The sequence below is a fragment of the Nyctereutes procyonoides genome, unplaced genomic scaffold (genome assembly GCF_905146905.1).
Source record: "Nyctereutes procyonoides isolate TBG_1078 unplaced genomic scaffold, NYPRO_anot_genome, whole genome shotgun sequence".
Classification (NCBI taxonomy): domain Eukaryota; kingdom Metazoa; phylum Chordata; class Mammalia; order Carnivora; family Canidae; genus Nyctereutes; species Nyctereutes procyonoides.
Genome location: NW_026575135.1, coordinates 47329945 through 47355479, shown reverse-complemented (window position 1 = coordinate 47355479; position 25535 = coordinate 47329945). Strand labels below are relative to the sequence as shown.

Genomic DNA, 25535 nt, shown 5'->3' with positions numbered 1-25535 from the left:
CGCCCGGCGGCGGTGGCAAGAGCGTCCCCGCTGTCCTGGGCCCTCCCCGCCCCCCTGTCCCGGGGGGAGCGCAGGATCCTGGGCTCCGGGGCCTGCGCTGCCGGGGTCGCTCCCGGGGCCGCGGCTCCCGAAGGCAGCAGGGCGCAGCCCCCTCCGCCCGGAGCCCCCGCCTGACCGACCTGCTGCTCCTCTCACTGCTTGGAATGCTTGCTGCCTCTATAAAGGCTCACTGCAAAACAAACGCTGAATGCTATTTTTGCTTTTCTCTCTCTCTCTTTTTTTTTTTTTTTTGTAAAAGAGAAAAACCTCTTTGGATTTCCTTTGGTTAGCAAAACCAGATACTAATGGAGGTCTTTTGTAAAAGTGAAGTAGAATAATGCAAACTTTTGAAAATTGGGGCAAACCTATAGTTTCTCTTTTTGTCACTTCTCTGTTGCTACCATCACTACTAGATAATGTTTTCATATACCTTCTTGATTCACCTAGAAACTTCCCAATTGTCTTGTCTCTAGTCAAGTAAATGATAGCAGGTACTATTTATTAAACATTTATTTGGTAGCAGGCTTTGGGCCCAGTGTGTTACATAAATTATCATATCTAACTCTCACAATGATCTTGCATGGTAATTTAATTGGTCTTTCTGTTAATACTCATTACTTCAAAAGCCTTAGCATCCTAACTACTTTCAGAACATTTTTCAATCCTTTAATACTCTACTCACCTATTTTTTAGTTATTCTCCATTGGCCCTCTTAACTAATAATATCCCATTCAAACTCAATTGCTTTGTTCCCTAAATGCTACTTGTGCTTTTCTTTAAAATTGAGATATAACTGACATACAACATTGTATTTAAGTTTACATAATTTACATATATATTATAGAACTATCACCACATTGTCTAGTTAACACCTGTCACCACACAGTTACAATTTTACTTATGAAGAAAATTTTTACATCTACTCTTAGCAACTTTCAAATGTGCAACACAGTATTAACTTCTGTTTTTCTGAGTCCTTGCAAGCTCAGTTCTACAAATACTTCCCATCCCAGCACAAATGCCACCTCTTGTATGAAACCTCTATCACACTGCTGCTAAATTCTTAAGAGTTCTTTATTCTGCTGACATTTACTTTTAACTTATTGTTATATTCTTTTATTGTCTTTTGTGTTGAGGACAGGGATGGGATCTTATTCATCTATGTTGTTCCTACATCTTCTGCAATTACATGGTTCTCAACAAATGTGTCGAATGGATCTGAACTTGAAACTTATGTTGACAATTATATTTTCCAATTACATTGATAATTACCTTAAGAATGATATTAAGGATTACATACACATAAAAACACGTTTGATTCTTTAGTACTTCTTCATATATTAACTACAGAATTTTCTCACACTCAGATTTTGTCCCCAAGTTAAATTATAAGAATCTGAACTGTCATGCCCTTCACCTTTCCTGTCAATAAACCAAACACCAAGTCATGCATAATAAATTCTTGCTGAATAAATTAGTAAAAATGCCTGGGAGGATTGACAGCATTATAGCAGCAATGAGTCTTCAGGCCCAGGTGACAGCAAAACAACCTCTGGAATGATTTACGGTAAATTGTAGACCATCTCTGTTACAGTACAGTGTAATTCTGGATAACATCAAATTTCTTAGATCACTTTCAGAATTTGCTACATTCTCAAATTTTAATATTAAAGATTTCTTAATCCACTAAGTTAATATGATATACTGGATCAAGTAAACATTTTCATTCATTTTAGTGTACATATTATAGACATTACTGCTTTAATTATAAAGCTATTGATGTCAATTAATTAAATGCACCCAAAGAATTGGAGACTTGAAATGGAAACAGGGATCTAAAGAGACGTTTAGTATTTTACATATAATTTTTTTTTATTACTCACAAAGGAGAATTAAAATTTTTTCAGCAAAAACCATACAGGAAATGAGAGGAAAGAGCTAACATACCAGGAAGAGATGTTATTTTAGCATGTTTTAACTTAACTTTTAAAATGATGCTGAATTGGGATGCCTGGGTGGCTCAGCGGTTGAGCATCTGCCTTCGGCTCAGGGTGTGATCCTGGGGTTCTGGGATGGAATCCGCACCCCCCCCCTTCACATTGGGCTTCCCGCAGGGAGCCTGCTTTTCCCTCTGCCTCTCTCTTTCTCTGATGAATACATAAATAAATCTTAAAAAAAAAATGATGCTGAATACAGACTCCCAAATGTCCTAATTCTACACTATGTGTGGTAACATACTATTCCAGTACCATAAAGCCATTCAGGTAGCATTGTAATGACTTTTCTTTCTTTGCATTAATGCCTTTATAAACAACTGTTGAAGAATACTTAATGATAACACTGAATACAAAGAACTGAGTAGTTTGACTTTGTACTCGTTGGCCAAGATCCCAGGAATCCACCTGACCTACCAAACTGGAAGCAAAGGAAAAAGAATTTGGCTTTTGATTATACAAATCCATTAATTCAGTCAAATTTCTAGTAAAAAATGGAGTATTAATTTTAAAAAGTAAACCAGACCTTAGATAATGTAAGAAGCTATCTAGATTTTTCACTGATTTATTCAACAACTATATGTTGAATGTCTATTGGGTGCCAGTGGCTGAGGTGACAATGATGGAGACAATTGACAAGGTCCCTCTTTAAAAAAGGAAGATAGGCTTTAAATTGCATATAAATAATCTCGTTACAGTAGTATAGCACTATGTCCTTTTCAAACTATGTCCTCAATCTATAAGTGACTGCGGTATCTCATGCTGAGTGTGGTAAGGAGAGGGAGTTATGTCATATGTAAGGAGATCTGTAATGAAACATTAAGTCAAAGAGAACAAATGGGAAGACCCCGATTTGTCTGGAACAATTTTAGAAACCAAAAGAAAACCGGAGTGCAAATAGCAAGGAAAGAATATGTTGAAAAGAAGCTAGTGAGGAAAAAAAAAAAAAAAAAGCTAGTGAGGTAAGCAGGAATAGACTAAAGAGCTTTTTAAGCCCTAAGGGGATGGGGGTAGGGGCCTGGGCTTCATTGTAAAAAGTTCACCAGATCACAGAGTTTCAAAGGTCATATTAGGATTTTGTATTTAAGAGTTAGAAAAGAATTAGTGGTTAATAATTAGTTTAGGTCTTTCACTGGGATTAAAGTTGGGCCATAGGTAATTCAGTAAATTAGTTTCTGGAAATGGCTTAGAGAATTCTTTTCAGGCAAAAGATGAATAATTCCAGGTTGTTTTGCTTTAAAGTATGTAAATATATTCATTTATTGAGCACCATCTAGGCACAATTCAATGAATTTCCAAACATTACCCAAATGCCCTTGAAATCCAAGGTCTTCCTAAACTGATAGGGAGAGGGGGAGGGTGACCACATAGTAAAGCACAGACAAAACTGGCAAAGGTACTGTTTTAGAACATAACTATAATTTTTTGAGAGCCTTTAGCAACTTTCCACGAACACTCTCACTGCCCTCTCCACTTTGATAACTAATAAATTTCAATGTAGTTTCAAAGAAAGTCTTAGGTCTACTCTTCTCTATTTTCAACTCCAGACTATAACTCCATGTGACGAGGTTTAACAATATCATTATAAACGTAATGTGAAAGAGTATACAATCAGTATCCCAAATAAGATAATGGATATAAAGATTCAATAAATATAAAATTTTTTTAACTTTTTAATATAAAATCTATCTTCCTGCCTTGTCTTTTAAAAAATATTTATTTATAACTAAACAATTACACATTGTGTGTGTGTGCGCGCATGTCTTCCCTATGTTCCTTTGTTCTTCTTTTTTTTAATTCTAATTCCAGTAGAGTTAACATACAGGGTTATAGTTTCAGGTACACAATATAGTGATTTTAACAATTCTATACACTACTCAGTGTTAATGGTGAAATAAAATCTATCTTTTATTTAAAATGAGGCATAGTCTGAAATACCACAAAGTCAAACCCTGAGAATAAGCTGACCAATAAAAATTGCTTGCTTTACAACAGAATATAAGTAACTGCTCTGTGATCGAAAAATACAATAAAAGCAAAGAATACTTATAAATAATTGAAGGTGTCCATATTCGTTATTCTAAATTTAAAAAGAAAAATTCATGTTTTTATCATTTTGGAAAATCAGTTAATTATGAAAAAACACCTCTGTATAAAAATAGACATATCAGAGGGAAACTAAAGAGTATGTAGAACCTTTTCATACTAGCATCAGAACTTCTTGTGAATCTAAGATTTAAAAATAAAAAGTTAATAAAACGTATCTGAGGTGCATAAACACATACCAAATATACTGGGCCTGAAAGAAGATTACTTATTTTGGTCAATGTAGAATTTGGTGGTGAAATAAGAGAAAAAACTTAAAACAATGAAATCCAGAGTGAAATTTTATACCAGAAGTAATGCACAGTCTATGGAAAAAAGATTTAAAGCATCAGGTCTACCACTACCAGCTCAGGTTTACCACCCACTAGCTGGGTGACCTTGGACAACATGACGTAACCTTTCAAGAGTACTGTGAAAATTAAATATGTGAAGTAAAGTTTGTAAACTGCAAAACATTGTGCAAATGCTAGCCATTAATTCAAATTTCCCAGCCTTAATTCCTTTTTGTAAAGGGCTATCTTCATTTTATATAATGTATTCTTTCAACGGGATAAGAACGCACTTTAAAAATGGTATTCAAACGCAGAAATACAGCAACTCAATTTATTACATGCAGATTCCTCTGCATTGTTGCTAACAGTTCACTGGTCCAAAATTACTAAAATACTTAAAAAACTATACATTATGTAAACAAAACATAAATAAGACAACATAGTTCTTTGTACATATAGTTTAGTACAGGTTGTTAGGGATTTAGGAATATGTACAATTTTACACAATGGACTGCATTTTCACAATGCATAAATATATATATATATATTTATATTTTTACAGAAACAAAAACAAGATTTCACTAATGACACAAGATATCGTATTGTAGATACACGTTCCAACAGTCCAAATTCAAGAAGAAACATGTCAATGCAAATGTGCAACAGCTAGCTTACTCCAAACTAGTGAAACTTGACTGTTCAATTTATGCGACACAGACAGGTAAATCCTAACTGTCTATTTTAAGCATTCTTTGAAAACATACTCATACCAACGAGTGAAATGGAATAGATCTTTTCTTCCCCAAGAAAACAAAGCCTTGCTGCAAGCTAATGAAAAGATACATTAATACACACACACACACACACACAACTATGTATAGCATGTTTTCAACAGTATAATAAAGTTAAAATTTTTTTGAGAGTCAAAACAATGCCCCATTATTTAAAAACTGGCTCATATAGTCTAAATTCAAGATGCAGCTGTGTCGGGATTCTCTAAATCAGATGAATGAAAAGTAGGTAAGACAGAGGCAGGATTTCGACTGGCAGATACGACAATTTGAGACAGAGATGGAGAGACAGAAGAAACCTTAGATGCTGGAGTATTTATGGTATTCAAAATGGCTCCTTCTGGGCTAACCAACAATTTTTTGACTGATGTGTCCAAATGAAATACTGATGTATTACTTGGCAGTGGAGGATTAGTAGAGCAAATGGCAGAAACCAAAGAGGTCTTAGCCAAAAGAGGAGCGGGAGGAGACTTAATTACTGAAGTCAATGACACTGTTGGTGTGGGAGGTGGAACAGAAACTTTAGCAGTTGTGTTTATGATTTGTGGAGTTGTATGTACTGTGGGTAGATGACTGGCATTCCCAAGAGAGTTTACAATTTTTGTAGAGCTTCTTAGAGACTGTTTCACAGGCTGCCCACTTAAAGAATTATTTGATGTTAGTGTAATCTCGGCAGGGTTATCAACTGATGTAGGTGGAAGGCCTTGGCTACTATTAAGAACTAAGGGAGGTCCATATTTTGGATTAGTAGATATAAGAAGAACATGGCTGCCAACTCCAAGACCTTGTGGTGGAACAATAAACCGGGTTCCATTAATCATGATCTGAGTGCCAGGTGCCAAAGGTGTACTGGTGTTGATGACTATTTTTTGCTGAATACAAGATTCACTGAACTGACCCCCTATCACACTATTTACATTAGATGGTGCTGTAGCAGTGTGAATGGCAGAACCACCTGGAGCCGAACTGTAACTGGGAGTTGATTTTACTAAAGCAGGAGATATTTTTTGCTGGTTTGGCAGAGAAGCAAAATTGGAAATATTAATTACTTTACCTGGACTTGGTGAAAGGGGTGGCAATTCAGTCTGAGGTTTATTTGTGTTTATATTTGTTGGCACTGTAGTTGAAGTCCCTGGTGACTGAAACTGGACAGAAGTCCAAGATTGTCTTTTAGAAAGAGATATAGAACGTGTGGCTCCTGGTACTGTTGCCACTTGTGGAACTGTGTTGATTATTTTAGGGGATATGGTCACAGGTGTAGGCAAGCCAACAGTAACAGGGATTTGCAAAGCTGACGTTAAACATTTAGGAGACACTGTTGGTTGTGTAGCTGAAATCAGAACAGATGATGCAAGATGTCCTGTTTTCACAGTTGATATAGCCACAGTGTTTCCGAGATTTGATGTGCAAAGTCTATTTGACAACATAGGCATAATTCTTGAAGAGGTATCATTTCCACTGACTAAAACAGGAGGTCGTGTCCCAACAGAAGCAGAGGTTGAGGTCACTGAAAGAGAACCCAAAGACATATTTGCTCCTGTTACTGAAAACATGTTTACTGCTCTTGTTGCAGAAACCACTGATTCATTAACAGGAGTAATATTTTGACTCCCAAAATTTGAGCTTACGGGAATTGAATTACCACTTGTTGACAATGGCAAAACATAGCCTTTCGTACTTTTTTCTTCTCCTTTTGGGGTTACGTTTTGCAATATGTTAATTGATGGTACAGCAGGCACACTGCCTGAACTATTTACAATTGCCTGACCTATGTTCAATCCAATTTTCACATCTTTTATCTGAGACACAGTTGGTGATGAATTTATTTTTATTGGTGCTCCCACTGTAGATGGAATTAGCACTATCTGGGGTTGTTCTGGACTCTTAACATATGTTTTATTCAAAGGGGGAGGAAGAGTTTGTTTTAATGGTTCTGCTACAATAGCTGGAGTTGAAGAGCCACTGGGAATTGGAGCATTAATAAAAACTAATTTCTGGGCAGAAACACCTGTAGATGTTGGTGCAGGTGTCACATTAATTGCAGTTCCACTGCCAGAAGAAAGAATAGATGGAGCTGACACCAACATAAGTTTGTGAACTGCAGTCCCGCTGATCGCATCTCCATTTGTTGCTGCTGTTGCTTCTGATCTTGTAACTGGGAAATTTTTCATGAAATAATCTACTTGTTGCTGTTTATTTGGAGTATGAATAACATTTGCATTGGTTTGTCCAAGATTTCCTGTTGATATGCTAATTACACTTAGTGAATTATTTGCTGTTGATGGTAGTAGAACACCAGAAGAAACAGAGGACTTTAAGGGAGAAGAAGGCATGTGTGAAGCTTTATCTATCATGTGGCCCAAATTACCACTGCAGGAAGGTTGGCCTAATGTAAGCCTGAGATTCTTACCCACTGACGGATTAAAGCCAGTTGGAATAGAAACAGAAGTTGGTGTTTGGCTAAAAGGTGGGAGACTAGATGTAGTAGTTATTCCAACTGCGGGTGAAAAAACAGAGGATGATGAAGTTGTAGATTTGGGCACCAGAAATGCCTGAAGCTGAGGAGCAAAAGTGAAAACTGAACTTGCAGATAAGCTATTAGGTGAATTTTGATCTGGACTGGTCTGTACTTTTACAACTCCAGTGTTCCCACCTCGTGTCCTAACAAGAATTGACTGTGAATCTCTTATACACACAGTTTTCAGTTCTTGCTTTGCTTCAGAAGAATCAGCAGTTTGTTGTGCAAAACAGTTAAGGGAACTACCAGGATCTGTAGATCTACTTAGTGTAGATGCTGGTAACAGAGGCTGAACTGTTGAGGAAATGGATGCAACTGGCTGGGAGAATGTAGCTGCTGAAACTGCATGCTTGCCTTTTCCTGACTCACTCTGGCTAGTCTTAACTGGTGGTGTTAAAAAATTACTTATGGAAGTTATAGGTGACAAAGGTTGTGGCCTACCACTACTCACATTTGACAAAGGTGTAATAGTCCTATTGAAAACTATATTAGGTAGTTGGTTAGAAACAGTTCCCGCTGCGCTGACAAGAACTGATGCTAAAGAAGAGTTTACATTTGCTGTCTGTGGGAAAGATGAACAATGTTGTTCTGTACCTTTCTGTTCAAGTGGCAGTATTTCTTTTGCAACTGCTTTCCCTTCTTTGTGCTGAATCACAAAATTCTTAGGCAGAATGAGAACCTGCTGCATGATTTTTTCTCCTGTTTTAGGATCTAGCACAGGTTGCATCTGAATCTTCACAGAGCTGTTTTGGAGATCTATGGGCAACCACTGGCCACAGGGCATTTTGTAGACCATTTGTAAAGGACCTTTTGTACTGCTGTGGCAGGTCAATGCTGGCTTTATGGGGCTTGCTTCTGGAGGAGACAGAATTGCTTTATCCACTGCAGGAGGACTTCTACCTGTGGAAGGGGACAGTTGATTTGTTAAGGTCACTTTGTTCCCAATATTCTTTGCAAGCAAGGCCTGAATAGGTTTGGTCCCTTTCTGGAGAATAGATACTGGTGTTGAATCCATTGAGGCAAATGACTCTGGAAACAGTGGCTCCGTATGCTTTAATTCATTCAAACAGTCCATCTGCATCTCACCTTCTACATTCTCAACTGTTGTCTCATTTGTGCTTAACTTTGCTCTCTTCCTTGGGGAAAGCTCTTTTGTGCTATCATCCAGATAATTTGTTTGTTTGGACTGTCGTTTAAGTGTTTTAGGCAGTATCTTCGGAACATCTTTAGAAGGCAATTCCTTTTTCAATGACTTGCTTCTGGCCATAGGAAAATCTATTTCAGACAGTTTCTTATCATCTAAAAAAAATTACAAAAGTATTTTGTTTAAATAAAACAGCAACTGAATAGCAGTAATAAGACCAATTATAAAAAAGCAAATCAATCTCTGAACGGGCAATTTATTAAATTTACTATAGGATGATTCAAAAGTCTCAGCACCCTGATTGGAAATTAATGTAACATGATCTTTGATACAGCAATCTTGATGACATAACCATAATGAGAAATTTGTTTTTGTTCAAACTACTGATTCTGCTGTCAATACAAATACAAAGGAAAATTTACATCTCTTAAAGAGATACTCAAGCCAGCAATTAGAGCTCAGAATTCTAATCCAATTTCAGAGACTCTAAAAGATGGAAAATGTCCAGTTTTTCCTGGTGCTTACTTATTCATTCCTACAGTAAAAAATTTATGTTCATATATGGTCAAGCTGGGTTGATGAGAAGTTACTCTTTTTCAATGCACCAAAGACATGTAAAACAACATTTCTAACTGCAAATTTTCATACTAAACTCTTTTTTTTTCATACTAAACTCTTATGTAACTAAAGGGAGTTATTTAACTAGATTTAAAGAAAAAAGTAACTCGATTTATGGAATAACATAATCTGATAAACTGAAATGAATTACAGATAATTTTTTTAAATTTATTCATGAGACACACACACACACACACACACACACACACACACACAGAGGCAGAGACACAGGCAGAGGGAGAAGCAGGCTCCATGCAGGGAGCCTGACGTGAGACTCAATTTCAGTCTCTAGGATCACACCCCAGGCTGAAGGTGGCGCTAACCCGCCAAACCGCGGGGGTTGCCCGAATTACAGATAATCTAATCCAACCTCTTTATTAGAAAGATATGTCTACTCTGAGGTTTCATTTGGCCATCAACCTTGGTCATTCCTCATAAAAGTCTTCACAATATTAGGGACTTGTCAAGTTCAATTTAAATCAAATTTAAGAACAGTGCTTCAAAATAGTAATAATAAAAAGAAGAGGATGAAGCTGTTTTAGAGATCTATGATTGTAGATCAAAGATGTGTGGTCTATAATGCGCAAAGACATGCCTACAGCTCAGAGACAGGCAGTGGCTCCAAAAACTCCTAGAAATATAATAATGACTCCAAGGAACCTTTTTATAAGGACAAAGGACACTTAAAAATATACCAGATTTCCCTAATCAATACACATCATTAACACAGATTACCCTTTACGTTAACAAAAGTTACTAAAACTTCTCTTTGTGGTATTAGTAATTTTATTTTTTTAAAGATTTTATTTATTTGACAGAGAGAGAGAGCATAAGCAGGGGGAGCGGTGGAGGCTTCCCAGCAAGCAGGGAGTCCAACGCTGGACTTGATTCTAGGACCCCAGGATCATGACCTAAGTAGAAGGCAGACACTAATTGACTGAGCCACCCTGGTGCTCCTTTAGTGTGGATTTTAAAAAAGTTTTAATAACTACCTGAATCAAAGTGTTCTTTTTCCAGGGTATCTAGAGGTTCTGTCGCATCTACACACTTGATAATTTCTAATTTAGGAGATTCTTTTCCAGGATCTCCTTCACCTTCTTCAGTAGTCCACAGTTCTCGAGTAAATTTATCATGATCAGGCTGTCTTCTGAAATCATCATAGTCTTTCTTTAGGCGGCTCCTGAAATAAAATGCCCAACATAACAAATAATACACATGTATTAAACTCTTGGAAGCTAAACTAAATATTTTAAAAAATATCTTGAAATTAAGTCACTAAAAGCTACATTATCAACAATAGCCAAACTATGGAAAGAGCTCAAATGTCCACTGACTGATGAATGGATAAAGAATATGTGGTGTGCATGCGCGCGCACACACACACACACACACACACACACACAGAGAATATTACTCAGTGAGCAAAAAGAATGAAATCTTGTCATTTGCAACAACGCGGATAGAACTAGAGTGTATTATGATAAGCAAAATAAGTCAGAGAACAGCAACTGAATAGCAGTAATAAGACCATGAGATTTCACTCGTAGAATTTATGAAACAAAACAGATGAATATATGGGAGGGAAAGAGAGCAAGAGGGGGAAACAAACTATAAGAGACTTAATGATAAAGAACAAACAGGGTTGATGGAGTGAGGTGGTTAGAGGATAAGCTAGATGGGTGATGGGTGTTAGGGAGTGCACTTGTTATGATGAGCCCTGGGTACTGTATGTAAATGATGAACCACTGAACTCTACTCCTGAAACCAATGTTGCACTCTATGTTAACTAACTAGGATTTAAGTACAAATTTGAAAGAAAAAAAAAAAGCCACTGAAAGCTATGTTTTAATTTCAAATGTGTCTAAGATGCTTAACTCAGATTATATATACAATTTCAGAATAGAGTGTTTGAACGTATCACCAATTTGTCTAAAGGCTGCTATAAGACCTATTATTATTATTTTTTTTATTATAAGACCTATTAAATGAGAGAGAGGTAGTTTTTTTTCTAACTGCATGAGACATAGATTTGATATAGTTTTATAATTACTGATTATAATATGGTGAAAGGGCCATTTAAAAAAGTTAATAAAATTCTAGACACTCCACCAAAAAACTAGAATAAATGAATTCAGTAAAGTTGCAGGATACAAAATTAATACCCCGAAATTGGTAGTACTTCCATATACTTACTAATAACTAGTAGAAAGAGAAGTTAAGAAAACAATTCTATTTATTATTGCACTGAAAAGAATAGAATACATCAGAATAAACTTAACCAAAGAGGTAAAAAAGACCTGCACTCTGAAAACTATAGAACACTGATGAAAGAAATTAAAGATGACACAAATGGAAACATATTCCATGCTCACTGACTGGAAGAATTAATATTGTTAAATGTTCTTACTGCTCAATGCAATCTACAGATTCAATATAATTACCAAAATACCAACAGCATTTTCCACAAAACTAGAGGAAGCAATATGAAAATTTCAAAAGACCCCAAACTGCCAAAGCAATTTTGAGCAACAAAAACAAAGCTGGAGGTATCTCAATTCCAGATTTCTAGATATACTACAAAGCTGAAGTAATCAAAATAGTATGTCACTTAAACAAAACTAGACACACAGATCAAGGGAAGAGAATAAAGAATGCAGAAATAAACACACACTTATATGGTCAATTAATTTACAACGAAAAAGGCAAGACTATACACTGGGAAAAAGTCTCTTCAATAAATAGTGCTTGGAAAACTGAACAGCTACGTGTAAAAGAATGAAGCTGGACTGCTTTCTAACACTACACATCAAAATTAACCTCAAATTAGTTAAAGACCTAAATGTGAGACCTGAAACCAGAAAAATCTTTTTTTTTTTTTTTTAATTTTTATTTATTTATGATAGTCACAGAGAGAGAGAGAGAGAGGCAGAGACACAGGCAGAAGGAGAAGCAGGCTCCATGCACTGGGAGCCCGACGTGGGATTCGATCCCGGGTCTCCAGGATCGCGCCCTGGGCCAAAGGCAGGCGCTAAACCGCTGCGCCACCCAGGGATCCCTGAAACCAGAAAAATCTTAAAAGAGAACACAGGCAGTAATTTCTCTAGTATTGGCATGGCAACATTTTTCTAGATTTGTCTCCTAAAACAAGAGATATAAAAGCAAAAATAAATTATTGGGACTATAAAAAACTAAAAAGTTTCTGCACAGCAAAGGGAATGATCAACAAAACAAATAGGCAACCTACTGAATGGAAAAAAGTATTTGCAAATGACATATCCAATAAAGGGTTACTAACCAAAATATATAAAGAACTTACACAGTGCAACATCAAAAAGCAAACTACCTGATAATGAGCAGAGGACTTGAATAGACACGTTTCCAAAGAAGACATACTGATGGCCAACAGACATATGAAAAGAAGCTCAGCATCATCAGAGAAATACAAATCAAAACTATAATGTGATTATCACCTTACACCCGTCAGAATGGCTAAAATAAAAAAATCAAGAAGTAACACGTATTGGAAAATGTTATTTCTCCATTAATGAAAACAAACAACAAAACAAAGCACCCTCTCTTGATTCCAGCTACTGCCCTATTTTTCTGCTCCACTTTATAACAAAACTCTAATTCCTCTCCCTTAATTCTCTTGAATAGACTCTACCTTACTGAACACTTCTTTTTAGTTTCCTCTACGGAGTCCTACTCCTCTTCACCATCTCTAAACGTCAGAATGCTCCAGGGTTCATTCAGTCTCTCTTCTTCGCTATCTATGCTCACATTCTAGGTAATTTCTACCAGTCAGAGCTTAAATATAATCCATATTCTGACAATTCCTCAATTTATGCCTCCAGTCTGGTTTACTCCCTTGAACGGGGACTCATACTAAAGTGCTGGCTCAACCAGCATCCAACTGGATATCTAAAAATCCTATCAAACTTTACAGGTTGAAAAATTTTTTTTTAAAGATTTTATTTATTCATGAGAGACACAGAAGAAGAGAGGCAGAGATATAGGCAGAGGGAGAGCAGACTCCTTGCAGGGAGCCCAATGTGAGACTCGATCCTGGAACTCCAGGATCATGCCCTGAGCCAAAAGCAGACGCTTAACTGCTGAGCCACCCAGGTATCCCTACAGGTTGAAATACAAACTCTTGAAGAATTCCTGCCCTGCAGACCCCCTACTCCTTTAATTTCCCCTATCTAAACTAACAACAATTCCATTATCAGTTGTTTAGACCAAAAATACTGGGCATCATCTTTTTACTGTTCTTTTTTTTTTTTTTTTTTACACTCTATACCCAATGTTTAAGAAAATTCTGCCAATCCCACTTTCAAGACACATCCAGAATCCAACCATTCCTTGCCATCTGCATTGCTACTCTTGGGGAACATTATCAAAAAGATGAGACGGCCAAGTGACCCATGAGCTGGACCTGGGTAGGTTCTGCTTGCGTTTCCTGTTCCCAGAGGCTGTTCCAAGAACACAGCCTTGAGATAGTGATATAATACTGAAAACACCTGCACACTATATGGCTGCATCCAGTTAACACCTCTCCTATAAATTTAAGATCTGGCAGGCAGGTGCAGAGATCCATTTGTCTTGCTGCCACCCAAGACAAGCCTCACTGAATTTAAGATCTATTTACTTATTCAGACACCTACAAACCTGGAGTGGCCTGCTTCTTTCTTTATCTCTCCCTGCCCTCTGAATACAAATGTCAGTTTCAGATTATACCAGGGAAACTCCTAAGAGGGTTGTAAATCAAGAGCTACCACCTTGTTCCAAGCCACCATCATTTTTTTTTTTGCCTGAATTATTGCTTTTTGCAACTGATTTCCCTGTTGTCCCACACTACATTAATCTCAATAGAAGAGGCTGTGTAAGTGCTTTAAAAGGTAAGTCAGATCATGTTCCTCTGCTTAAAACTCTTCAATGTTCTGTCACCTTAGAGTAAAAACAAAATGTAAAGACATACACAACCTGTCTATGGTTTCCTATACTATACTTGTTTTTTTTTTAAATTTATTTTTTATTGGTGTTCAATTTGCCAACATAGAATAACACCCAGTGCTCATCCCATCAAGTGCCCCCCTCAGTGCCCATCACCCAGTTACCCCCCCCGCCCACCTCCCTTTCTACCACCCCTTGTTCGTTTCTCAGAGTTAGAAGTCTCTCATGTTCTGTCTCCCTTTCTGATATTTCCCACTCATTTTTTCTCCTTTCCCCTTTATTCCCTTTCACTATTTTTTATATTCCCCAAATGAATGAGACCATATAATGTTTGTCCTTCTCTGATTAACTTATTTCACTCAGCATAATACCCTCCAGTTCCATCAACGTCAAAGCAAATGGTGGGTATTTGTTGTTTTAATGGCTGAGTACCACATCTTCTTTATCCATTCATCTTTCGATGGACACCGAGGCTCCTTCCACAGTTTGGCTATTGTGGACATTGCTGCTATAAACATCGGGGTGCAGGTGTCCCGGCATTTCACTGCATCTTCCTATACTATTCTGATTATTGACTCTTACTCCTCACTCACTCAGCTCTTGTGACATTTGTCTGTTTGTACTTCCTCCAAATGCCAAACATAATGCCAACCTTAGATCTTCTGCCTCTTCTTTTCCCTCAGATATTCATATGACTTTATCCCTCATTTGTAGGTCTCTGTTTGAATATCAACTCATCAGGGGGCCTTTCCCTGAAACCTTAGTAAAAGAGTATCCATCATCTAATCCAAATCAGGCATTTCCTGTTCTCCTTATCCCACTTTATTTTTCTTCACAGTGCTTATCACTAACATTTTGAGTTCATCTGTTTCTTCCAAGAATGCAAGCCACAGATGAAGTTAGAAATTAGCAACAGAAGGAAAACGGGAAAAATTTACAAATTTATGGAAATTAAACAACATACTCTTAAACAACCAAGAGATCAAGAAGAAATTATAAGAAAAATTACAAAATACTTACAGATAAATTGAAATGAAAACAACATACCAAAACAATGGGACACGGTAAAAAACAAAAAAAAAAATCTCAAATCAACATCCTAACTTTTTAACATTAGGAATTTGAATAAGAAAAACAAATTAAATCTAAAGCTAAGGGAAGGAAATAATAAAGATTAGATCAGAGATCAACGAAACAGAGAAAAGAGGAAATCAATGAAACCAAAAGACCAACAGATTTAACAACCCTTTAGATTGATGAACTCAGAAAAAAAAAGAGACTCAAATTTGGAAAATCAAAGATGAAAGTGAGGCCATTATGACTGATTCTATAAAAGGAATTTTAGGAGTACTATGAAAATTGCCACCAAATTGGATAATCTAGATGAAATTCACAAATTCCTAAAAACAAAAATCTACCAAGATTAAGTCACAAAAATACCTCAGAAAATCTGAATACACCTATAACTATTAAAGGAGAAATGAATCAATAATTTAAAAATCTCTCAACAAGGAAGAGTCCTGATCTGATGGACTCATTGGTGAATTCTACCAAAAACTTAAAGAACTAATACCATTCCTTTTCAAACTTTCCCCAAAAATCTGAAAAGGAAGAAACACTTCCTAACTTGTTTGAGGCTAGCATGAGACTAACGCCAAAGCCTGACAAAAACATCACTAGAAAACTAGATCAGTATCTTTTTATTTCATTTTTTGTTTATATTTTAATTCTTGTTGGTGAACATATAAAGTGTAGAATATAGTGATTCAACAATTCCATACATGACCCCCCAGTGCTTATCACCAGAAGTGCACTCCTTAATTGCCACCACATATTTAACTCACCCCCCACTCTCTGATAACCATTAGTTTGTTCTCTATAGTTAAGAGTCTGTTTCCTGGTTTGTCTCTCTCTCTTCTTCCCCTTTGCTTGCTTTGTTTCTTAAATTCCACATATGAGTGAAATCATATGGTATTTGTCTTTTTCTGATTGATTTATTTCAATTAGCATTATACTCTAGCTCCATTCACGTCATTGTAAATGGCAAGATTTCGTTCTTCTTTATAGTTGAATAATAATATTCCAGTGTGTGTATGTCTATGCCACTTTATCAATCAATGGAAACTTGAAATGCTCCCATATCTTCACTACTGTACATAATGCTGCTGTAACATAGGGGTACATGTAACCCTTTGAATTAGTGTTCTTGGATTCTTTGGATATCCAGTAGTGACACTGCTGGATCATAGGTCATTTTATTTTTAACTTGAGTAGCCTCCATATTGTTTTCCACAGTATCTGTGTATGCATTCCCATCAACAGTGTAAGAGGGCTGGTTCCCTTTTCTCTACATCCTAGCCAATATCTGTTTTTCTTATGTTATTGATTTAGGCCATTCTGACAGGGGTGAGGTGATACCTCATTGTAGTTTTGATTTGCAGTTCCCTGATGAGGGGTGATGAGTATCTTATCTTCTGTGTCCATTTTGCCATCTGGATGTCTTCTTTGGAAAAATGTCTGTTCATATCTTCTGCCTATTTAACTGGATTATTTTTTTTCGGTGTGAGTTGTATAACTTCTTTATATATTTTGGATACTATCCCTTTATCAGATATGTCATTTGCAAATATCTCCTGCCATTGTGAAGGCTGTCTTTTAGTTTTGTTGGCTGTTTCCTTCTCTGTGCTGAAGCTTTTTTTTTTTTTTTTGAAGCTTTTTATTTTGATGTAGTCCAATAGTTATTTTTGCTTTTGTTTCCCTTGCCTCAGGAAACATTATCTAGAAAGACACTGCTATGGCCAATGTCAAAGAAGTTACTACCTGTGTCTTCCTCTAGAATTTTTATGGCTTAAGGTGTCACATTAGGTCTTTAATCCATTTAATTTAGTGTATGGTGTAAGAAAGGGGTCCAGTTTTCCCAACATCATTTACTGAAGAGTCATTTTCCCACTGGATATTCTTTCCTGCTTTGTCAAACATTAATTGACCATATTAATTGTGGGTTTATTTCTGGGGGTTCTAATTGGTTTCCACTGATCTATGTATCTATTTTTGTAACAGTACAATAAATACTGTTTTGATTACTACAGCTTTGTAATATAACTTGAAGTCCAAAATTGTGATGCCTCCTGCTTTGCTTTCCTTTTTCAAGATTGCTTTGCCTATTCAGGATCTTTTGTGATTCCATGCAAATTTTAGGATTGTCTGTTCTTGGTCTATAAAAAATGCTGTTGGTATTTTGATAGGGATTGCATTAAATGTGTAGATTGTTTTGGGTGGCAGACATTTTAACAATATTTGTTCTTCTAATCCTTGAACATGGAATATCTTTCCATTTCTTTGATCTTCTTCAATTTTTTTTTCTTCTTCAGTTTTTTAAACCACTGTTTTATAGATTTCAGAGTACAGGTCTTTTATCTCTTTGGTTAGATTTACTTCTAGGTATCTTATTATTTTGGGTGCAAATGTAAATAGGACTGATTCCTTAATTTCCCTTTTTGCTGCTTCATTATTGCTGTATAGAAACAACAGATTTCTGTACACTGATTTTGTATCCTGTGATTTTATTGAATTTGTGTATCAGTTCTAGCAATCTTTTGGTGGAGTCTTTTGACTTTCTATGTAGATTATTATGTCATCTGCAAATAGTGAAAGTTTTACCTCTTTCTTGCTGATTTGGATGTCTTTTATTTTTGTTTTCTGACTTTTGTGACTAGGACTTTCTGTACTGTTTAATAAAAGTTGTGAGATGGGACATCCTTCCCTTGTTCCTGACCTTGGGGAAAAGCTCTGTTTTTTCCCATTAAGGATGATGTTTATTTATTTATTTTTTTAAAGAAGGATGATGTCAGCTGTGGGTTTTTTAATGTATGGTCTTTATGATGCTGAGGTATGTTCCTTCTAAACCTACTTTGTTGAAGGTTTTTATCATGAATGGATGTTGTACTTGGTCAAATTCTTTTTTGCATCTATTGAAAAGATCTTTAAATGTCTAGTTATTTTCACCTGTGAAGAATTCATCTGGTCCTTGAGTTTTCTGTCAGGAATTTTTTGGTTACTCATTCAATTTTGATTGGTTATCAGTCTTAAAATTTTCTATTTCCTTCTGTTTCAGTTTTGGTAGTTTATAGGTTTCTAGGATTTATCCATTTCTTCTAAGTTGTCCAATTTGTTGGCATATAGTTTTTCATAATATTGTCTTACAAGTATTTGTACTTCTGTGGTATTGGTTATTTCTCCTCTCTCATTTGTGATTTTGAGTTTTTTTCTTGATAAGTCTAGCTAAATGTTTATCAATTTTATTGCTATTTGTTCAAAGAACCAGCTCCTGGTTTCACTGATCTGTTCTATTGATTTTTTTTAAGTTTCTGTATCATTTATTTCTCTTCTAATCTTTATTCTATCCTTCCTTCTGCTGGTTTTCAGTTTTGCTTGTTGTTCTTTTTTTGCTCTCTTAGATGTAAAGCTAGGTTGCTTATCTGAGATAGGTGTTGCTATTAACTTCCCTCTTAGGACTGGTTTTGCTGCATCCCAGAGATTTTGGACTGTTGTGTTTTCCACTTTCATTTGTTTCCATGTACTTTCCCATTTCTGCTTTGACTGCCTTGTTGACCCATTCGTTGTTTAGTAGCATGTTATTCAACCCCCACGTATTAGTGGTCTTTTAAGATTTCTCTTATGGCTGTCTTCTAGTTTCACAGCATTGTAGTCAGAAAAGATATGTGGTGGGAGTCTGATCTTCTTCAGTTTGTTCAGGTTTGTTTTGTGGGTCGATATGTGATGTATTCTGGAGAACGTTCCATGTCTATTTGAAAAGAATGTGTATTCTGTTCTAGGATGGAATGTTCTGAATATATCTGTTAAATCCATCTGGTCCAATGTGTCCTTCAAAACCATTGTTTCCTTGTTGATTTTGTTTACATGATCTGTCTGTTGATCTAAGTGGGGTGTTAAAATCCCCTACTATTATTGTATTATTATTGATTAATCCTTTATGTTTGTTATTAACTGTTTTATGTATTTGGGTGCTCCTATGATGGGTTAATAAATATTTACAGTAGTTATCTCTTCTTGTTATTGTTCTCTTTATCTTCATATAGTATCCTCCTTTGTCTCTTGTTACAGTCTTTCTTTTAAAGTCTAGTTTATATAAGTATTACCACTCTGGCTTTCTTTTGGGATTGATTTGCATGATAGTTGTTTTCTTCATCTCTCCACTTTCAGGTTGCAGGTGTCTTCTGGTCTGAAATGAGTCTCTTATATGCAGCATATAGATGGGACTTTTTTTTTTATATATATACATTCTGTCACTCTATGTCTTTTGATTGGAGCATTTAGTCCATTTACATTCAAAGTAATTATTGATAGTATGTACTTATTGTTGTTTTATTACTTGTTTTGTGGTTGTTTCTGAGGATTTTCTCTGACAGCTGTCTTTCATGTTTTGCTGATTTTCTTTAGTGATGTGTTTGGATTTCTTTATATTCTTTGCATGTTGTCATCAGTGGGTTTTTATATATGGTTACCATTGGGGTTATATATAATCTCCTCTGCATACATCAGTCTATATTAAGTGACAGTCATTTAAGTTTGAACCCATTCTCTTCTGTTATTATATTTTATATTCTTTCTTTTGTGAGTTTCTTGACTGATATTTTTAACAAATAGCCACTTTTATTGCTTTTGTGTTTTCATTCCTTTACACTGTCACTCCTGGTCTCTCCTTACCACTCAGAGTACCCTTTAATATTTCCTACAGGGCTAATTTAGTGGTCAACAACTCCTTCAGTGTTTGGGAAATTTTTCTCTCTCCTGTTCTGAATGACAGCCTTGCTGGACAGGGTGTTCTTGGCTGCAGATTTTTCCCATTTATCACTTTGAATATATTATGCCACTCCCTTGTAGCTTGCAAAGTTGTTGAAAAATCTTTTCCTAGCCTTAGCTTTTAAGGCACTTTCTTTATCACCATATTTTGACAATTAATTACAGTGTGCCTTGGTGTGGGTCTGTTTTTGTTAATTTTGATGGGAGTTCTCTGTGTTTCCTGGATTGGATATCTGTTTCCTTCCTAAGATTAGGGAAGTCAGCTACTATTTCTTCAAAGAAATTTTCTGACCTCTGATGAGTACATCTGATGGAGTCAGTGAGTCCCCTAAGTGTATTCTTGTTTTGTGTAATTCTTTTTTCTTTCTTTTGTTCAGCTTAATTGCTTTCCACTACTCTGTCTTCAAGGTCACTAATTTATTCCTCTGCTTCTTTCATCCTGCTATATTCCATCAAGAGTATGTCTCATTTTGTTTATTGAGATGAACAATAAACATGTTATCTCTGCTACTTCTTTTTTTTTAAGATTTTATTTTTAATTAATCTTTATACCCAATGTGGGGCTTGAACTCACAAGATCAAGAGTCTCAGGATCTACTGACTGAGCCAATCAGATGCCCTTTTATGTTAGTCCTTAACTCTGTGTTAAGGGTCTTACTCATGTCTTCTACTCTTTTCTTGAGTCTAGTGAGTACCCTCATGATCATTGCTTTAAACTATCAGGTATGTTCCTTATATCTGTGTGGCTTAGATCTCTGGCTGTGGCCTTGTCCTGTTCTTTCATCGGGGACAAATTTCTCTGTCTCATTTTGTTTGCCTCTCTGTGTCTATTTCTCTGTGTTAAAAAAGTCAGCTATATCACCTGCTCTTGAAAGAAGGAATTTCATGAAGAGGAGGTCCTAGAGTCCTCTGCAGAGTAGTGTCCCCTGTTTATCAGAACCTGACACTTCAGGAGAGTATTCTATATGTGTTGCTTCCTGCTGTTATGTCTGAGTCACTTTTCCTTTCAGTGCAGTTGTCTGCACTGCCCGTCTGCTTGTGGAATGTGCTTACTCTGTGGTTAGAAGGACTCAGACAGACCTGTTCTCAGGGGGCATGCCCACCAGGGAAGTTGGGAATAGGGCATCAGTGTTAGCCAGATTGCCTTGGACCACTACTCCTATGCAAGATCATCCAAAGTGCTGTGGCTGCTGGGGACATGGAGCTGGTTGACAGTGCGTGACAATGGCTGGTCATGGCCTGTAGTAGTAACAGGTTTGCACTCAGAGTCTGGGCAGGTTGCACAGGCAGCTTTAAAATTTGCTCTGGGCCCTTGGTCCAGGCTATAAGTGTCTATGCAGCCTCTTCTCCCACAGAAAGTTTATGTTTAAAGCTGGGAGTTTGGGAGAACCAGTTTCCTCATTTTCAAAGAAGTCCACCAACATGCTCTGAAATCAGTATGAACACATCTGTCTCCTCTTGGCCCGTGGTGTTGCGTAAACTGCCAATTTTATGTTGCCTCTCTGAACAGGCTGCTGTCTCTTTAAGGGCAGCAGCCCAGCTATCATTTTCCCTTCAAGCTCCCCCAGTGCTGAGTCAGCAGACTTTTAAAGGTACAGATCCAATTCCCACTGGTTTACAAACTCATAGAATTTAGTTCTTCTGGTTTTTTGTTTTATTTTATTTTTAAAGATTTTATTTATTCATTCTTGAGAGACATAGAGAGAGAGGGGCAGAGACATAGGCAGAAGGAGAAGCAGGATCCCTGCGAGGATCCTGATGTGGGATTCAGTCCCAGGACCCTGGAACCACAACTTGAGTAGAAGGCAGACATTCCACCACTGAGCCACCCAGGCATCCCACTCCTCTGGTATTAAAGCCAAACATTATGGGGATTAGTCTTCCCCTTATGAGTTCCCAAACAAGTGTTTATTTCTTTGCCCTCTCTGCATGCGCAGCTCCCTCCCTCTGCAGGTAGATTCCTTCTTTCTGACTTTCCTAACCTTTCAGATACAGCTTCTTCTCTATATTTAGTTGTGGAGTTTGTTCTGCCAATCTTCAGATTGCTCTCTGGTTTATTGACTTGGATGTGGATGATATCTAGTTGTAAACACTGGGTGGTGAGCTCAGGGTCCTCCCACTCTGCCATCTTCCCATGCTCCCCCATATCAGTATCTTTTATAAACAGAAGCAGAAATCAACAAAATACAAGCAAATCAAATTCTGCATCATACTGAAAGGATTATATATCATGATGCAATGACATCTATTCCTGGAATGCAAGGATAGTCCAACATATGAAAACTGATTAATGTCATACATTATATTAAGACAATAAAGCAAAGGAACCACATGATTATCTCAAGAGCAGAAAAAGCATTTGACAAAATTCAACATTCTTTCATGATAAAAACACTCAACAAACTAGGAATAGAAGGAAGCTAACTCAACATAAGAATAGCCATACAAGAAAAACCCATAGTGAACATCATATTTAATGGTGAAAGATTAAAACCTTTTTCTTCTAACTTTGGGTACAAGGCAAAGATGTTCACTTTTGATGTTTCTATTCAACATTTAACTGTTCTAGACCATGCATTAGGCAAGAAAAAAGAAAAAGCATCCAAATTGCAAAGAAAAAAAATCTCTTTTTACAGATGACATGATCTTATATGTAGAAAACCTTAAAGATTCCAAGGAAAAAATTGTTAGAATGAGGTCAGCAAAGTAGCAGGATACAAAGTCAACACAAAAGAATCAGTTGCATTTTTATACAGTAACAACAATCTGAAAAGCAACTTAAAAACAATTATTTTAATAGCATCAAAAAGAATAAAATACTTAGGAAATATCATCAAGCCTTAAAAAGGAAGAAAATTCTGACCTGTTACAACATGGATGAACCTTGAAAATACAATAGGTGAAATAATACAGTCACAAAACCACAAATGTTTTATATTATATGAGGTACTTAAGAGTAGTCAAAGCATATGGACAAAGTAGAATGGTGGGGGAGGAGGATGGGGAGTTATTTAATAGTTACAGAGTTTCAGTTTTACAAACTGAAGAATTCAGGAGATACACTGGGAATAATAACATAACATTGATTATGAATGTATTTAATACTAATGAACTGTACACTTACAACTGGTTAAGAGGGTAAATTTTGTCTGTGCATTTTATTGAAATGGAAAAATAATGGGGGAAAAGAAGGAATGTAAGCCACAGAGTAGGGCTCTATTTAATCAACACTACTTTTTCAAGGCTTAGGAAGTACCTTGGACACAGCAAGCACTGAAAAATATCTGTTGAATTATAAAGACTGAAGAAAGGGAAATTAAGGAATCAATCCCAATTCAAATTGCACCCAAAACCATAAGATATCTATAAATAAACCTAACCAAATAGCTAAAGGAACTATACTCCAAAAACAACAGAACACTTATGAAAGAAATCAAGGAAGATGTAAAGAGATGAAAAAACATACCATGCTCATGGATTGGAAGAATTAATATTGTGACAATGTCTATGCTACCCAGAGCAATTTACATGTTCAATGCAATCACTATTAAAATACCACAGGCTTTCTTCACAGAGTTGGAACAAATCATCTTAAGAATTGCATAGAACTAGGAAAGATCCCGAATAGCCAGAGCAATGTTTGAAAAAAGAAAACCAAAGCTGGGGGCATCACAATGCCTGACTTTAAGCTGTATTATGAAGCTGTGATCATCAAGACAGTACAGTACTGGAACAAAAACAGACCCACAGATCAATGGAACAGAATAGAGAACCCAGAAATGAACCTTCAACTCTATGGTGAACTCATCTTTGACAAAGCAGGAAACAATATCCACTAGAAAAAGGACAGTTTCTTCAATAAATGGTGCTGGGAAAATTGGACAGTCACATGCAGAAGAATGAAACTAGGCCATTCCCTTACACCATACACAAAGATAAACTCAAAATGGATGAAAGATCTAAATGTGAGACAAGATTCCATCAAAATCCTAGAGGAGAACACAGGCAACACCCTGTTTGAACTTGGTCACAGCAACTTCTTACAAGATACATCTATGAAGGCAAGGGAAACAAAGGTAAAAGTGAACTATTGGGACTTCATCAAGATAAGAAGCTTCTGCACAGCAAAGGAAACAGTCAAAAAAACTAAAAGACAACCTACAAAAAAAAAAAAAAAAGACAACCTACAGAATAGGAGAAGATATTTGCAAATGATGTAGCAGATACATGGCTAGTGTCCAAGATCTATAAAAACTTATTAAACTCAACACCCTAAGAAACAAACAATCCAGTCATGAAATGGGCAAAAGACGTAAACTGAAATTTCACCAAGGAAGACGTTCATAAGGCCAATAAGCATATGAAAAAATGTTCCACATTACTTGTCATCAGGGAAATACAAATCAAAATCACAATGAGATACCACCTCATACCAGTGAGAATGGTGAAAATTAACAAGACAGGAAACAACAAATGTTGGAGAGGATGTGGAGAAAGGGGAACCCTCTTGCACTGTTGGTGGGAATGTGAACTGGTACAGCCACTCTGGAAAATGGTGTGAAGAAATTTAATTTCAAGAAATTAAAATTAGAACTGCCCTATGACCCAGCAATTGCACTACTGGGTATTTAACCCAAAGATATAGATGTAGTGAAATGACAGGACACTTGCACCCCAATGTTCATAGCAGCAATGTCCAAAACAGCCAACCTGTGGAAGGAGCCATGATGTCCTTTGACAGAGGAATGGATAGGGAAGATACACATATGTATATATATGCGCATATATTATACACACACACAATGGAATATTACTCAGTCTTTAGAAAGGACGAATACCCACCATTTGCTTGGACGTGGATGGAACTGGAGGATATTATGCTGAGTGAAATAAGTCAAGTGGAGAAGGACAATCATCACATAGTTTCACTTATATGTGGAATATAAGAAATATTGAAAGGGATTATAAGGGAAAGGAGAGAAACTCAGTGGGAAAAATTAAAGAGGAAGACAAATCATGAGAAACTCTTAACCTTGGGAAACAAAGGGTAGCAGAAGGGGAGGAAGGTGGGGGGACGGGATGACTGGGTGATGGGCACTGAGGAGGGCACTTGATTGGATGAGCACTGGGTATTGCACTATATATTGACCAACTGAATTTAAATAAAAAAAACGAAAAAAAAATCTGTTGAATTATTTATCAATGGAAAGTTACAAAATGATTCCAGGATATCTTCCCATAATCATAAATTAAGAGCCCTAAAACATGTAAAACAAA

The 25535-nt window shown here is 36.5% G+C and overlaps 1 protein-coding gene across 3 annotated transcripts in view; it reads right to left on the bottom strand.

The window, feature by feature from the left end:
* KIAA2026 (KIAA2026 ortholog) overlaps positions 1-25535 on the bottom strand; it is a 131024-nt gene that overhangs the window by 10378 nt on the left and 95111 nt on the right. For 2 of the 3 annotated variants that reach the window (XM_055302096.1, XM_055302097.1), the window contains 2 exons: positions 10475-10662; positions 4729-9019 (listed from right to left, as the gene is read on the bottom strand). In XM_055302096.1, coding sequence (XP_055158071.1) covers positions 5382-9019; positions 10475-10662 — 3826 coding nt within the window. In that variant the 3' untranslated portion in view covers positions 4729-5381. Of the gene's footprint in view, positions 1-4728; positions 9020-10474; positions 10663-25535 lie in introns of those variants that run through there. The other variant, XM_055302098.1, reaches the window with a different exon arrangement.